The following is a 14,196-nucleotide window of genomic DNA, read 5'->3' on the forward strand; positions in this document are numbered from 1 at the left end:
CTCTAAGGAACAATCTTGGTGATCATCAGGTGTGGTTGAATAATTGCCATGAAAATATGGGAAGGGCTAGACGTCAAGTTCATCGGTTAGCAGAACAAACCTCCTATGTTATTAAAAATCACCGTCGTATGAATGACACAAAAGTGGTTGAGCAAGCACGTGTCATTGTTTCCCATCTGCCAAAGGTGTTGTTGAATCTGTATGAGACCTTGGGAGGACAACGAAAGCCCCAAGAAGATGAAGAGGATTGAAGAAGAGTTCAACAGTTTTTGTTTGTTCGTTTAAGACTCCATGTTTTAGTTTAAAGTTTTTTATGTTCAAAGAGATCATGCTGATCATAGTTGTGTTTAAGCCCCTTGGTTTTGTCGTTTTGTTTAAAGTCTTTGTAAATGAATAAAAGGGTTTGGTTTTGCTTTTCTAAATTAATTCCATTGTGTTGTCTAAATTTCTGAACTACGTAATGATCTGATTAATGCGGAGACATGATACGTAGGCAACCTCCAAAGGGTTTGATTAAAACTTTTTTTAAAAAAGAGAAGAGAAAAAGAGGAGGACAATGAGCAAAGCAAAGCGGGGATGAGACAATGGCCTTCTGAACTCATGTTACTATGTGATTAACAAATGTGTGATTGATGTATAAAATTGTCTAACCCCCAACAAGTTTGTTCATTTCTCCTTTAATTTAGTAAGCTTTCGGTGATTGGTTTATGGTAAACTGGCAGAACTCCCGTACTTTACCAGGTCTAAGGTAAGAGCGTAAATGACAACCAATACTGAAACTGTGGTGAACCTCGTGAATGCTCTAGTTGATTCAACGACAAGAGAGTCATCCATTGTTGAATAAAATTGGACATTGAGACATGTTATGGCACAATTGTGGCAAGCCTGGGCCAACAGCCAAGAACCACCAACGTTTATTCCTGTTTTCCTGAGATCACGAGTATCTGATCTTCATCTTCTCAGGTCCCGATATCAGATCATTTCTTCCCTCCAGGGTATGGTTCATTTGATAATTATGGGGTCAGACCGTCAACAACATGCCCTCAAGGCATGCCATTCAGGAATAATCCCACTATCACGACAGATGTACCAGTCTATACTCTCCCACAACCAACTGTGACACACAGAGCAGCTCAAGAGGGATAGTTCACCACCTAGCCAGAGTAGTACTATACTCATGGGATAACATTCGGAGGCCCTAACTCTATACAATTTGTCTCATCTATTGACGTTGAAAGGCCCACTGAAGGCTCAGAGCAAGAAGAAATGTTAAAAAGATTAAAAGCATCGAGCAACATATGAAAATTATGCAAGGTCTAGGAGGACACAAAAGTGTCGCGTTCAACGCGTTCAAAGACTTGTGTATGTTCCCTGTCGTGCCTCGTTTTCCGAAAAATGGGTTTCGGTCATGACCTAACAACTCTTTTGGATTTGGGTGAATGAAGAGTCATCATCTAACGAATTAAAACGTGCTATGGCACATATCTAACCTAACTAAAGGTCAACGAACTAGAGATCAGGTAAGGGTTCAAATTACCTTGAGGGAAAGGTGTTAAGCATCCCTCGAGGTCCACAAAGGTTGGTCCCGGTCATATCTCATGAATTATGTGGGGGTTACAAGTAGCAATTAAGGTCACTTCATTTATTTGTTATTTAATTAAGCATGCTTACTATGTGATAAATAACATTAAACAATTAATATCTATATAAATTAAGAGAATAAGCGAGAAGACAGAAAATAGACAAATAGATAGGCAAAAATCATTTTTATTTATTAAACTACCCCAAGCAGTTATAAATATAAACAAATAAAAAAAAGAAAAAAGGGAAAGGGAGACTCCAAAACCTAAACAAACACCCTTCTACGGATTAGCGCTCGGCTTATTATTCGGAAAGACAAAACCAATGTTTGTCATCTTAAGTTCGAGTCAATTTTCATCATCTCCGTTACAAGGACTAACTACCCCTTCCCCACCTTCCGCATGCATACCGTCCTAAAAATAAAGAGTCTTTTCTTTTTAAATTAGGAATTTTCAGGTGACTTGGAACACTTAAAAAACTCAATTCCAAGTGGTGACTCTAAAAAAAATTCTTTTACTTTTTATTTTCAAAAAAAAAACCGTTACATCCTTAACATTTTGTAAATGCAGAGGTGTGACACCGGTGAACCCAAATGTGGGTATGACAGCATCTAGAGTGAGGGATTTCACTAGAATGAATCCTCCGGAGTTCCATAGTTCTAAGGTTGAGGAAGACCCTCAAGAGTTCATTGATGATGTGTATAAGGTATTGATGATCATGTAAGTGACGCAGATGGAAAAGGCGGAGTTGGCTGCTTGTCAACTTGAGGGTGTTGCTCAAATATGGTACAACTAATGGAAAGAAGGGAGAGCGGAAGATGTGGGTCCTCTTGATTGGGAAAAGTTCAAAGTTTCTTTCCTTGATAGGTTCTTTCCCCTTGAGATGAGGGAGGCAAAGGTGCTTGAATTCATCAACATTCGTCAAGGAAACATGAGTATGAAGGAATATACTTTGAAGTTCACACAATTTTCTAGATATGCTCCTACTATGATTGCCGATCCTAGGGCAAGGATGAGTAAGTTTCAAGAACTGAAGAATAGACTTACTTCCGCTCCGGTGTTGACTCTACCGGAAGGAACCGATGGATTTGTTGTTTATTGTGATGCTTCAAAAATTAGGTTAGGGTGTGTCCTTATGCAAAATGAAAAAGTTATTGCCTATGCCTCAAGGCAACTTAAGATTCCCATGACCTTGAATTAGCAACTTATGTTTGCAGATTTGAAGGCATTGCTTATATGGTGTTCATGTGGATGTTTTTACTGACCACAAGAGTTTGCAATATTTGTTCAAAGAGAAATATCTGAATGTTCGCCAAAGGAGGTGGCTTGAATTATTGAAAGATTATGACATTAGTGTTCTTTATCACCCTCAGTAAAGCAAATGTGGTGGTGGATGCTCTTAGTCGGTTATCGATGGGTATGTTGCTCACATTGAAGATAATAAGAAGGAGTTAGTTTGAGATGTTCATAGATTGACTCGATTGGGTGTTCAACTAGTTGACTCTACCAAGGGTGGTGTTATGGTTCACAACGGTTTAAAATCATCCTTTGTGGTAGATGTGAAAGCCAAACAAGGGCTTGATCTGATTTTGGTTGAGTTGAAGGAATCGGTTCTTAAGAAGTCCGTAGAGGCTTTCTCCCAATTGGGAGATGGTGTGCTTCGATATCAAGGTCGTTTGTGTGTTCCTAATGTTGATAACTTGAGAGAAAAGATAGTCCATAGCCTATAGTTCTCGATATTCTATTCACCCGGGAGACACCAAGATGTACCATGACTTGCGGGAGATCTGTTGGTGGAATGGGATGAAGAAGGATATTGCAGAATCTGCGGCTAAGTGTTCTAATTGTCAACAAGTGAAAGTTGAGCATCAAAAAACTGAGAGGTTTATCCTAAGATATTAACACTCCTATTTGGAAGTGGGAAGATTTGAATATGGATTTCATTGTTGTTTTACCACGTATCCGACGACAACATGACTCGATTTGGGTTATAGTAGATCGAATGACTAAATCAGTTCATTTTATTCCCGTCAAGGTTTCTTATTCGGTGGAGGACTAAGTTAAGTTGTATTTGAGGGAAATTGTGAGGTTGCATGGAGTGCCCTTGTCCATTATCTCCGATCGTGGTACCCAATTCACTTTTCAGTTTTGGAAATCTTTTCAAAAGGGTCTTAGTATTCGTGTTAAGCTTAGTACGACCTTTTATTCACAAATCGATGAGCAAGCGGAGCGTACAATTCAGACTTTGAAAGATATGTTGAAAGCATGTGAAGAGATTATGGGTACTATGTGATTTATATTTTGTAACCCCCCCCCCCCCCCCACACACACACCATTTTAAATTTTACAAAGACGTGAAGTGATTATGGGTACTATGTGAAAAAATTAAATTGAAAAATAGGTAATTGATACTCCCTCCGTTTCAAAAAAAAAAATGACATAGTTTCCTTTTTATTCTGTTTCAAAAAGAACGACCTCTTTTTTTTTTGCAACACTTTAACTTCAACTTTTCACATGACATGTTTAAGGCCACAAAATTAAAAAATATTTTGATACATTTGACATAATTTTAATTTAGAATCACAAGATTAAAAAATTCTTATTTTTTTTAAATTCCGTTCAAGTCATACTAGACCATTTTTTTGAAAGAGGGAGTACTAATTTTGATGAATTATATAAAAAAATAAAATACAATTTTGTTAGAAAGAAATGTTGAAGTTGTAATGATGGGAATAGTATAATCCCTTAACCGCCCCATCACGATGTTCGAGATTAAAGCACAGCTCAGAGTTGCCCATATCCCAATAGACGAATATATGAAATTTCATTTCTTAAATTCTAATCTTGCTCTTATTCAGATTTGAATGTGAATTTGGAAAAAGATGAAAGTGAATGATACAATGAGTAAGAGTTTAGTATGTTTAGCCGTGTTCATTTTATTTCTTTTTGCTTCTTTGTTCTATACTGGAACTATCGATTACAGATCAAGTTTTTCTCTATTCGATTCTCCTCTAAGTAAACCTAACCCCTGTTTCACTGAAGAATCGGATATTGAACCTCTCAAGGTTTACATGTATGATCTTGAGATGAAATACAACGTCGGATTTTTGAAAGGATCATCGCATTATAATGCTCCTCCTGTTACTATCGACACTTTGCCTAAATGGCCCAAGTATACAGGTTTGAGGAAACAACATAGTGTGGAGTATTGGATGTTGGCCTCATTGTTGTATTCAATTGATGATGAAAATGGCCATACACGAGAAGCTGTTAGGGTTTTTGACCCTGAATCTGCTAATGTGTTTTTTGTCCCTTTTTTCTCTTCCTTGAGTTATAATACTTACTATAGACATGGGAATGATTCAGAGGTCAAATATGATGATCAATTGCAGGTGATAATTCCTTCTTTCTATCTAGTATATTACATTACAAACTCTGCTTGACTCTTAAATACTTGTACTTATGTATGTTCCATAATTGAGTTTTTCTATACTTCTCAACAACAATTACTGCTAAGCATATTTTTAGTGTGTTTTGAAACAGGAGCGAGTATTGATAAGGAAAGCAAAAAGATTAGTTGCTTTTGTTAGATTTGTTTCTCTCATGTAAGAACTTTTTTTCCTCAGTTACATTTCCATACTTTCTTCTCTTTATGCAGACTTCTTAGTTAGAGTCTAACACTTGGGCCAAGATATTTCAACTGTAAATATGTCCTGTTAATTGAAAAGAAAGATGATGTTAGTAATTCATTTTTTATTTTTTTTATGACAAGGGAAACCCGCAGCCGCTATCCTTTGGGTGCGCACAGGGTAAAACCCCCGTTCCTATGCAATAGCTCACAAACCATATAGGAGAGGTAATCCGCACTAGGCAAGCCCGGTGCGACGAGCTCAACCCAGAAGGCAAACCCCTTGCTTTCACTGGCAAGGGGTTTCGAACTTGAGACCTCCAACATGGAAGTCCCAAGCCCAAACCACTGGGCCACCCCGAAGGGTGATGTTAGTAATTCTTGTTTCTGTTTACCAGACCTTTTATTGGCATCAAGACAGTTCCTCACAAGTATAGGATAAGATTAAGATATTATAGCTCTATACAAGACATTTAATTGAGGAATAGCATTTTGTTCCCATTTCTTTTTTATGTCCCCATGAGGTTTCAATATGTATAGAATATTAAGTATCATATTTTTATACAGGTTCTCTACTTTTTTGTGTATTTCTTGTATACATGATTTTGTTTCCATTATTAATAAAATTATCTTAGCTTATCTAAAAACAAAATAGAAAATATTATGCCTCATACTTAAGAAGTTCAACCTGGAAACTAATAGCTGTTAGAAATCCAAATTCTAGTTAATAAGTCCTTTAAAAGGCTTAACCCTGACTGTGTACTGTCTGGTCATTTAACCTGTGAAAGTGGAATGGCGGATGCGTCTTGCAATTCATAGTGCAGCTTAAAAAACCTGGCTGTGTGATTTATTCAACTAAATGTTTGGTAAAGACACTCATTTTCTATGCACATATTGCTAACTCACACTCCTTCCACCTAGGCAAACTTGACCTATTTTGATTGTTATGATGATGAAGAGAAGTTTGAGCATGAGAATATCTTATACTGTAGTCAGATGAAACAGAGTTTACAACAATAATTTTAAAACATGAGAAGTAGAATTAGTTGATGAAAACTGTCAGGTGTTAAAATCCTAAAGCTTATATTTTTTTGAATTATTGTTAAATGAAAAAGATTTCTGTTTAAGGAAATAGGTCAAGTATTTTGGGACCTACAAAAAAGGGAAGTAGGTGAAGTGCTTTGAAAAATAAGGATTCTGTGAGTTGATGCTAATGTTCTCCGTTTTGGTTAACCAATGAAATTTATAGAGGACGCTAGCAGTTTGGCTCTCTCAAGGAGGTGGTTATTAAAAGGACTTCTCCCAATCCTGTTCACTGTTCATTCATGCAGTGGTGAAGGTTGTTCTTTTGTTAAAAGAAATGATAAATGCATCTAAAGTTAGGTTGTGTTAAGGAACACTTCAGACCAATAAGGTTTGCAAAGTAAATTATGCATTATTTGGTCTTATATAAAGTTCTCCTACATTTACATTGTCAGTTGAAGAATCATTACCTTTGGATAACTTGATAAAAATTCTGGAGGGATTCTTAAGTCCATTCAATGTGGAATATTTGCAAAGGGCCCATGATAGTGTTGGAAGAGGAATTGGTGTATTAGCCATTACTTGGTGCCAAGAAACATTCAAGTAGCATTCTTCTGGAACCAAAAGGGTGGGAGCCCCTTGCTAGTTGGATTGGTAAAGTTAGTGAATTGTGTAGTCTTTTGTTGCTGGCATTTAAAAATATGAAAAGAAGATGAAATCTTTGAATAGTATAGAGAGTTAAGAGAGTTAGGAGAATAAAGAAGCTATTGGTGAAGTTTGAGGTGAAGTCTTTTTTTAAACTTAGTATGCAGAGTAAGTAGAAAGAAACATATATCCAGTACACTGAATAGAGAAGAGGGGTGAAGATGGAACCTTGTTATTGAAAGATGACCCCCAAAATGTATTGACAAGGGATAGTAAGATCAAAGAGAGATGTGCCATAGTGAATGAACTTGGAAGAGGAGTTGATGTATTAGTTATTAATTGGTCTTGAGAACCATAAAGTAACATTCTTTTGGGGCCAAATCATTTCAACAAGAACAATATAAATTGATTGAGCATATAGCAGTACTTAGGACCAAAGTGGTCAAAGACGAAGTTGCTCGGACTCGGGTGCGAGTGTTCGATACGGGTGCGAATCTAGAGGTCGGATCCTTTGTGATCTAATTTTTAAGATTCGGGAATATGGATCCATGCATGGATATGGGTGCAGGGATTCACCTAAAAATAGAGTTATAAAACCTAAATTCTGAGATATATGTGGAGAACTTGAGGAGAATCGAGGAAGGAGATTAAAGGAAAAGGAGTGACATAGAAATTTCTATATATCTTCAATTTCACCTTAGCTTTTGTTGAGTTAGTCATGTAAGTAAGCTATGCAGGCTTGTGCCGTCTTTTGCTAGTCTGGAAAGTTGTGAAAAGTTAGAACATGATTAAAGCCTTGGAAGAACACAAGGGAGTTAAGAAAGGTAAAATGGCTATTTGTCATGCCTGGTAAAATCTTATGTGACTTAATCCAAAAAATTAAGGATGTGGGAAGTGGAGAAAGAAAGTAAATCCTAGGACACGTGAGAGAAGAGGAGCAATGATTTGAACCTTGTCAAGTGTAATAAAAGGATGCCAAACAAGTTTTGACAAGAGATAGTGAGATCAAAGAAGATATATATATATATATATATCATCTATTTTGATCAATTATTTAACTCCAATTACAAAGATAACACTACATATCCTTGAATATTTGCTCAAGAGCGAAACTTTAGCTACACTCATGAAACTAGGTTCGTAGAATTAAACTCAAGGGTGTGGCCTAGTTGTCAATGAAGTGGTTTGAGAATCTTGAGAACTTAGGCTTTTCATCTTTCCTAGCTTTGGCGGACAAAGTTACCTAATACTTGTTGGTGGGAGTGACAGGTATCCCATGGACTTTGTCGAGGTGGGAAAGTTGGTACGAACACTACAATTATCAAAAGAAAAAAAAGATCCTTTTAATTAAAGGATGTCATAAAAATATAAGGGTTCCACCCTTCGGGGTGGCCCAATGGTTTGGGCTTGGGACTTCCCATGTTGGAGGTCTCAAGTTCGAAACCCCTTGCCAGCGAAAGCAAGGGGTTTGCCTTCTGGGTTGAGCTCGTCGCACCGGGCTTGCCTAGTATGGGTTACCTCTCCTATGTGGTTTGCGAGCTATTGCATAGGAGCGGGGGTTTTACCATGTGCGCACCCAAAGGGTAGCGGCTGCGAGTTTTCCTTGTCATAAAAAAAAATAAAAGGGTTCCCTAGACCCCACGTAATTCCACTGAGTTTGTTGTTGTATAACAATATAAGGGTTAGAAAATCCTATTGTTGAGATGACATCCCTACAAAGGTTTAAATAGTAACCTGCTAAGCTATTTACAATTATATTGCAGTGGAAAGATGACAAATAAGTAGAGAAATAGTATTTTTTTTTTTTATGGATGACAAGGAAAACTCGCAGCCGCCCTTTGAGTGCGCATAGGGTAAACCCATGCTCCAATGCAATAGCAAGCAAGCCACACAATAGAGGTAATCCTCACTAGGCAAACCCGGTGCGACGAGCTCGACCCAGAAGGCAAACCCCTTGCTTTCATTGGCAAGGGTTTCGAACTTAAGACATCCAACGTGGAAGTCCTAAGCCCAAACCACTGGGCCACTCCGAAGGGTAGAAGAGAAAGAGTACCTTGGTTTCAAATATTAGAAAACAGAGATTTTCAAAATGTAACTTGTCAAATAAAGATATATCAAATTGTGTGAAAGTTTGTGGTAATAAACTTCTGAGTCATACAATAAATTTTGAGCAAATAGGATTGAGCATAGGCTTAGAGATTTAGAAGGGTGCCAAAGAATAAATTGTTACCTGTGGCTGTAGGATCTACAACAAATGCTATATTTGCTAACAGATTGGTGGAGATTTGTAGGAAAAGGAAGTATCCAATGACCTAGAGAAAACATATGATGAATTGCCAAGAAGTTTTTTTGCAGGTGCTGGAGAATAAAAAGAATTCTTGTTAAATATATAAATTTCATAATGGAGATGTACCAAGGAGCTATTGTAAGCATTAGAACAACGGGATATAAAGCAGGTTCTCATAATTGTGAGTTTACACCACAGATCTATTTTTTAGGTTACTTGCTTGGGTTACTTATGGATGAAAGAACCAAGTGTATGAGACGAGACAACGATGGTGCATGCGATTTTTTTGAAACCGGTAACTACCATGGTGCGTGCTATTTGCAAATGATATTATTAGTTTACGATATTAGCGAGAGTTAAGTAAACCAAAGCCTTGAACTGACGGAAACTCCCAGTAAAATAAGGTTTTGAAACCGACTCCAATAAATTTTTGGGTGGAAGACCGACTCTGATAAATTTTGTGCTTGATGCACTTCCAATATTTATGCTGGCTTTATTTCCTGTCCCAACAAAAATCATCAATAGGTTGGATCGCATCAAGAAGAAATATCTATGGCAAGGAATCAAAGATAGCAAGGGCTTCCATCTAGTCAAATGGAAGGAAATGACCATTGAGAAGAAAACTGGGAGTTTGGGGATCAAGAACCTGAAGAACCAAAGTAAAGCTCTCAGAACCAAGTGGCTTTGAAAGTATTTTAATGAAAATCAGAACCTGTGGGGCACTGTCATTAAAGCCAAATATGAGGAAAAGGATAACTGGATGACAAAGGAAGTTACTACTCCCTATGGTGTTAGCTTATGGAAATCCATCAGAATGTTATGCAATGAATTCAAAGTCAACACCAAGATTGAAGTGGTAGATGGAGCTAAAACTATTATTTGGAACGATGATTGGCATGAAGTAGGCAATATGGAGATACTATTTCAAGATATATACAACCTTGCCCCACATCAGCAGAGCACAATAGCAAAATTGTGGACACCTCAAGGGGTTGAACTTTGTATTCAGGAGACATCTCAATGACTGGGAAATTCCAAGAGTTATAGAATTTTTCAACACCATTGATCAGTTCAGTGGTTTGAAGATGGGACAAGACATCCTATAGTGGAAAGGAAATAGCAAAGGGACTTTTGAAGTAAATGCAGCCTAAAGGAAGCTAAACCATCCAAACAAGCAATTAATTAAATGGCCTTGGAAACATATTTGGAAAGCCAAAATCCCACATAAAGTAGTCTGCTTTGTATGGCTATTGGCAAAGGAAGTTGTGCTGACACAAGATAACCTGATGAAGAGGGGAATCCCACGATGCTTCAAATGTTTTTTCTTTGGAAAACTTTTTCTGTGGGTAAACTACAGAAACAGTGGTCCACCTATTCATACACTGCAAGGTCACTAGTCAATTGTGGAGAGTATTTCTTAGGCTAAAAAATAGTGCCTGGACTATGCCTCGGAAAATTAGACACTGCACAGCTGGGTTGAAGCAGGAGTACATGGCAAGAACAGGAAAATTAGGATTAGTGTTTCAAGAGTCTTTTAGTTAGGATTAAGTTTGATGGTGTTGGTACACGTACCTTATTTGGGATTAAGTTTTATGGTGTTTCGTACACGTACATTATTTGGGATTAAGTTTTATGCTGTTGGTATGCGTACATTAGTTGGGATTAAGTTTTATGGTGTTGGCACGCGTACATTAGGATTGGTGTTTCAAGAGTCTTTTTAGTTTGCACAAAGATAGGTATATCGGTGAAGTAATTCATATAACTGATCAGATTGGTTTAGAATTGGGATGTAGTACTAGTGTTATTCTAGTATTCCTTCCCGTAATAATTATTCTGTTTTTGCTTTGGCTTTGTTCTTCTAACAGGCTGAAATTATGGACTTCTTACAAAAGTCAGAACATTGGAAGAGGTCTGCTGGTCGGGATCATGTGATCCCAATGCATCATCCAAATGCTTTCAGGCGTTACCGGGAGAAGGTGAATGCTGCTATTTTCATTGTTGCAGATTTTGGTCGTCCTCCTCCAACAGTGTCTAATTTGAGGAAAGATGTAGTGGCCCCATATGCACACGTGGTTGAAACTTTTGAAGCTGATGACATTTCAGACCCATATGAGTCCCGCACAACGCTTCTTTTCTTCCGTGGGAGGACAGACAGAAAAGATGTATGCTCATCTGAATTCTGAATAAATCAATCATATATGCTCTCAAATAATTGATTTATTTGAATCAAATCATTTGAGAATATTGTACTCTATTTTTTTCCCCCACCAAAACTCATGTATTCTCAGATGATGAAGATTGTTCCAACTCTGTTCATGCTGCAGGATGGAAAAGACCGTCAGCAAATGAAAGACATGTTAAGTGGTCAAAAGGATGTTGTCTTTGAAGCAGCAGGAATCTCAGGGAAAGGTGTAAATGAAGTAAGTTGTTTAGTTATCAAAACTGATTAATTGGGTGGCATCTCTTTGTTGTTACAACTGGAATATAGGAGATCACATTGCAATGTACTTCGGTATAATGCCATATGTTGGATCCTTAATTATTGGCCGTTTCCGTTGACCTGCCAGTTTTATCACAAGGGGTACCACTGCAGTTGAGATTAAGAACGTCCCTCACCTACCTTATTAAAGAAAAAGTCCCCCCACCTAACTAATTGCCTCTACTTATAGTTTTCCCTTTGTATTTCAGTCAACAAATGGGATGCGTTTGTCAAAGTTCTGTCTACACCCAGCAGGGGACACCCCATCATCTTGCCGCCTGTTTGATGCTATAGTCAGCCATTGTGTTCCTGTAATTGTGAGTGACAGAATTGAGCTACCTTTTGAGGATGAATTGGACTATACCGAATTCTCGATATTTTTCTCACGTGAGGAGGCAAAGAAAGAAGGATACATGCTTGATCAGCTGAGGAGTGTTTCAAAAGCTAGATGGGTTGAAATGTGGGGCTATCTTAAGAAGATTAACCATCATTTTGAGTACCAATACCCTCCGAAAAAGGGTGATGCTGTAAACATGATATGGAGGGAAGTGAAGCACAAGCTTCCTGCTACCCAACTTGATGTACATAGAAACAGAAGGTTGAAAGTGCCAGATTGGTGGAGATAGTGGTATAATACTGTACATTCATTTTGTATACCAATATTGATAGGCAAAAACCCTTTTAGGGAAGGAACTCTTAATCGAGCAAAGAGCAACATCTGGATTATATGAAATATTATTAACATTAGTTGAACAATTCTGTATTGGTTTTGCCGTGGAGATTGAGGGTTACTTGATTTATCCGACGATAGCTTACCCAACATGTAGCATATTCATTTATTGCAATAATAATAGAGGCTGATATATATCATTTTCCCACTAGAGCCATGTGTTGGAGGAGTTTTTCTACCTAGTGCGTGCTTTCATCATAGTTTGGAGGGGATTCTTATTTTGCACCTCTTCTCTCTTTCAATTACTTCTTCCGTCCCATTTTATGTGAGTCAGCACGTACGAAATTTGTTCAGCTATAAATTATTTTATTAAGGATAAATAAAATGAATATTTTAAAATTAAATTATTACTTAATATAGAAATGTCATTTTTTTTAAAGTGGCCAAAAAACAATCATATAAATTAGGATAGAGGGATTACTTGTTTATGTACTTGAAACTAACTTCACTCATAAAATATTAAAGACAAAAGGGTCTGGTGGACTTTTATACTAGTATTAGTTTGTATGGGTTCAGGGATCTACATGACAAAGGCATAAGTAGAAAAATTCACAATACAAACTCATACAAGTATATGGGTCCAGCAGACCCTTTTGCCAAATACTAAATAATGCATGCATTTCTTTAAAAAAAAAAGAGAGGGTTTTGATCCAGTGTGAGAGCCAATCAGAAAATTGTTTACACCACAAGTCAATAATTTGAATTATTTCTTTTCTTCATAGTCAATAGTTTGTAGGGGTGGGCATAAATACCGAGAAACCAAAACACCGAATTGAATCGAATTATTTCGGTATTTCGGTTTTCGGTTCGGTATTCGATATATACTTTTGTATTTTTTGGTATTTTGGTTTGATTTTTGGTATTTGATTTTGTACTATTCGGTGTTTCGGTTTACCGAAATATATTATATTATATTTATAATATTATTTATATTTTATTTATAACAAATAATAAATAAGCAAAATCAATTAGGTCAATTGGTCAAACACTACCTTTTACTTTTCTATTCTCTTAGCACTTAGCACTTAGCAGAATAGCAGGGCAGCCACACTTTTTGATTCCATTGTTCTTTGCACGTCTTCTGGCGACCGGCAACAAGCCAACAACCGCCGACCAGCATTACGCAGCAGCCGGCGACCACCAGCGACCGACGAGGCGGCGACCACCATCAGGTATTGTCAATATTTCTTCTTTCATTTTAAGTTGCAAAGTTTCAAAATGAATATTTCTTCTTCCATTCATTTTTCTTTTTGATTTTTGCTTTTGTTAGTTGTTACTAGTTACTTAGTTAGTTTGTGAATTCATTGTGAAATAATTTTTTTTTTATATAGATGGCTGAACAAAATCAATTAAATGTGGGTGTGGTTGATCAAAGTCGAATAAGTATGGCTGGTTCTACGAATAATACATCTACTAATAGCAATGATGCGTCAATTGGCACAGAGGAAACATAAAAAAGAAAAGAAATGGATCCTAGATCTACTGTTTGGCAACACTTTGAAAAAATATTTGAAATGATATATTAGTTAAAGCAAAGTGTTTATATTGTAAACAATACTATGCTGCTAATACAACTAGAAATGGAACAAGTGGACTGAGACAACATTTGACTGGCCGATGTAAAGTGTATAAGCCCCCGCCTGTTGCACCTGGTATTCAAAAATTGTTAAATATTCAAAATAACAGTTCTTCGATAGAGACTTGGAAGTTTGAGCAAGAGGTAGCTAGGAGAGCTTTAGTTGATATGATAATTTTGGATGAACTACCTTTTAGTTTTGTTGAAAAATAAGGCTTTAAGAAGTTTATGAGTAAAGTCCAACCTTT

The 14,196-nt window shown here is 37.0% G+C and overlaps 1 protein-coding gene across 1 annotated transcript; it reads left to right on the top strand.

The window, feature by feature from the left end:
* The first annotated feature begins 4,457 nt into the window (after nucleotides 1-4,457).
* Nucleotides 4,458-12,270, top strand: LOC125823836 (probable arabinosyltransferase ARAD1). Its single transcript, XM_049503213.1, has 4 exons — nucleotides 4,458-4,972; nucleotides 11,029-11,325; nucleotides 11,488-11,583; nucleotides 11,852-12,270. The coding sequence occupies exons 1-4, from the start codon at nucleotides 4,463-4,465 to the stop codon at nucleotides 12,266-12,268; spliced, it is 1,320 nt and encodes a 439-aa protein (XP_049359170.1). The 5' UTR covers nucleotides 4,458-4,462; the 3' UTR covers nucleotides 12,269-12,270.
* Nucleotides 12,271-14,196: the final 1,926 nt, after the last annotated feature.

Source organism: Solanum verrucosum, unplaced genomic scaffold, assembly GCF_900185275.1.
Source record: "Solanum verrucosum unplaced genomic scaffold, falcon-dt-bn FXZP01000015.1, whole genome shotgun sequence".
In the NCBI taxonomy this organism is placed as follows: Eukaryota; Viridiplantae; Streptophyta; class Magnoliopsida; order Solanales; family Solanaceae; genus Solanum; species Solanum verrucosum.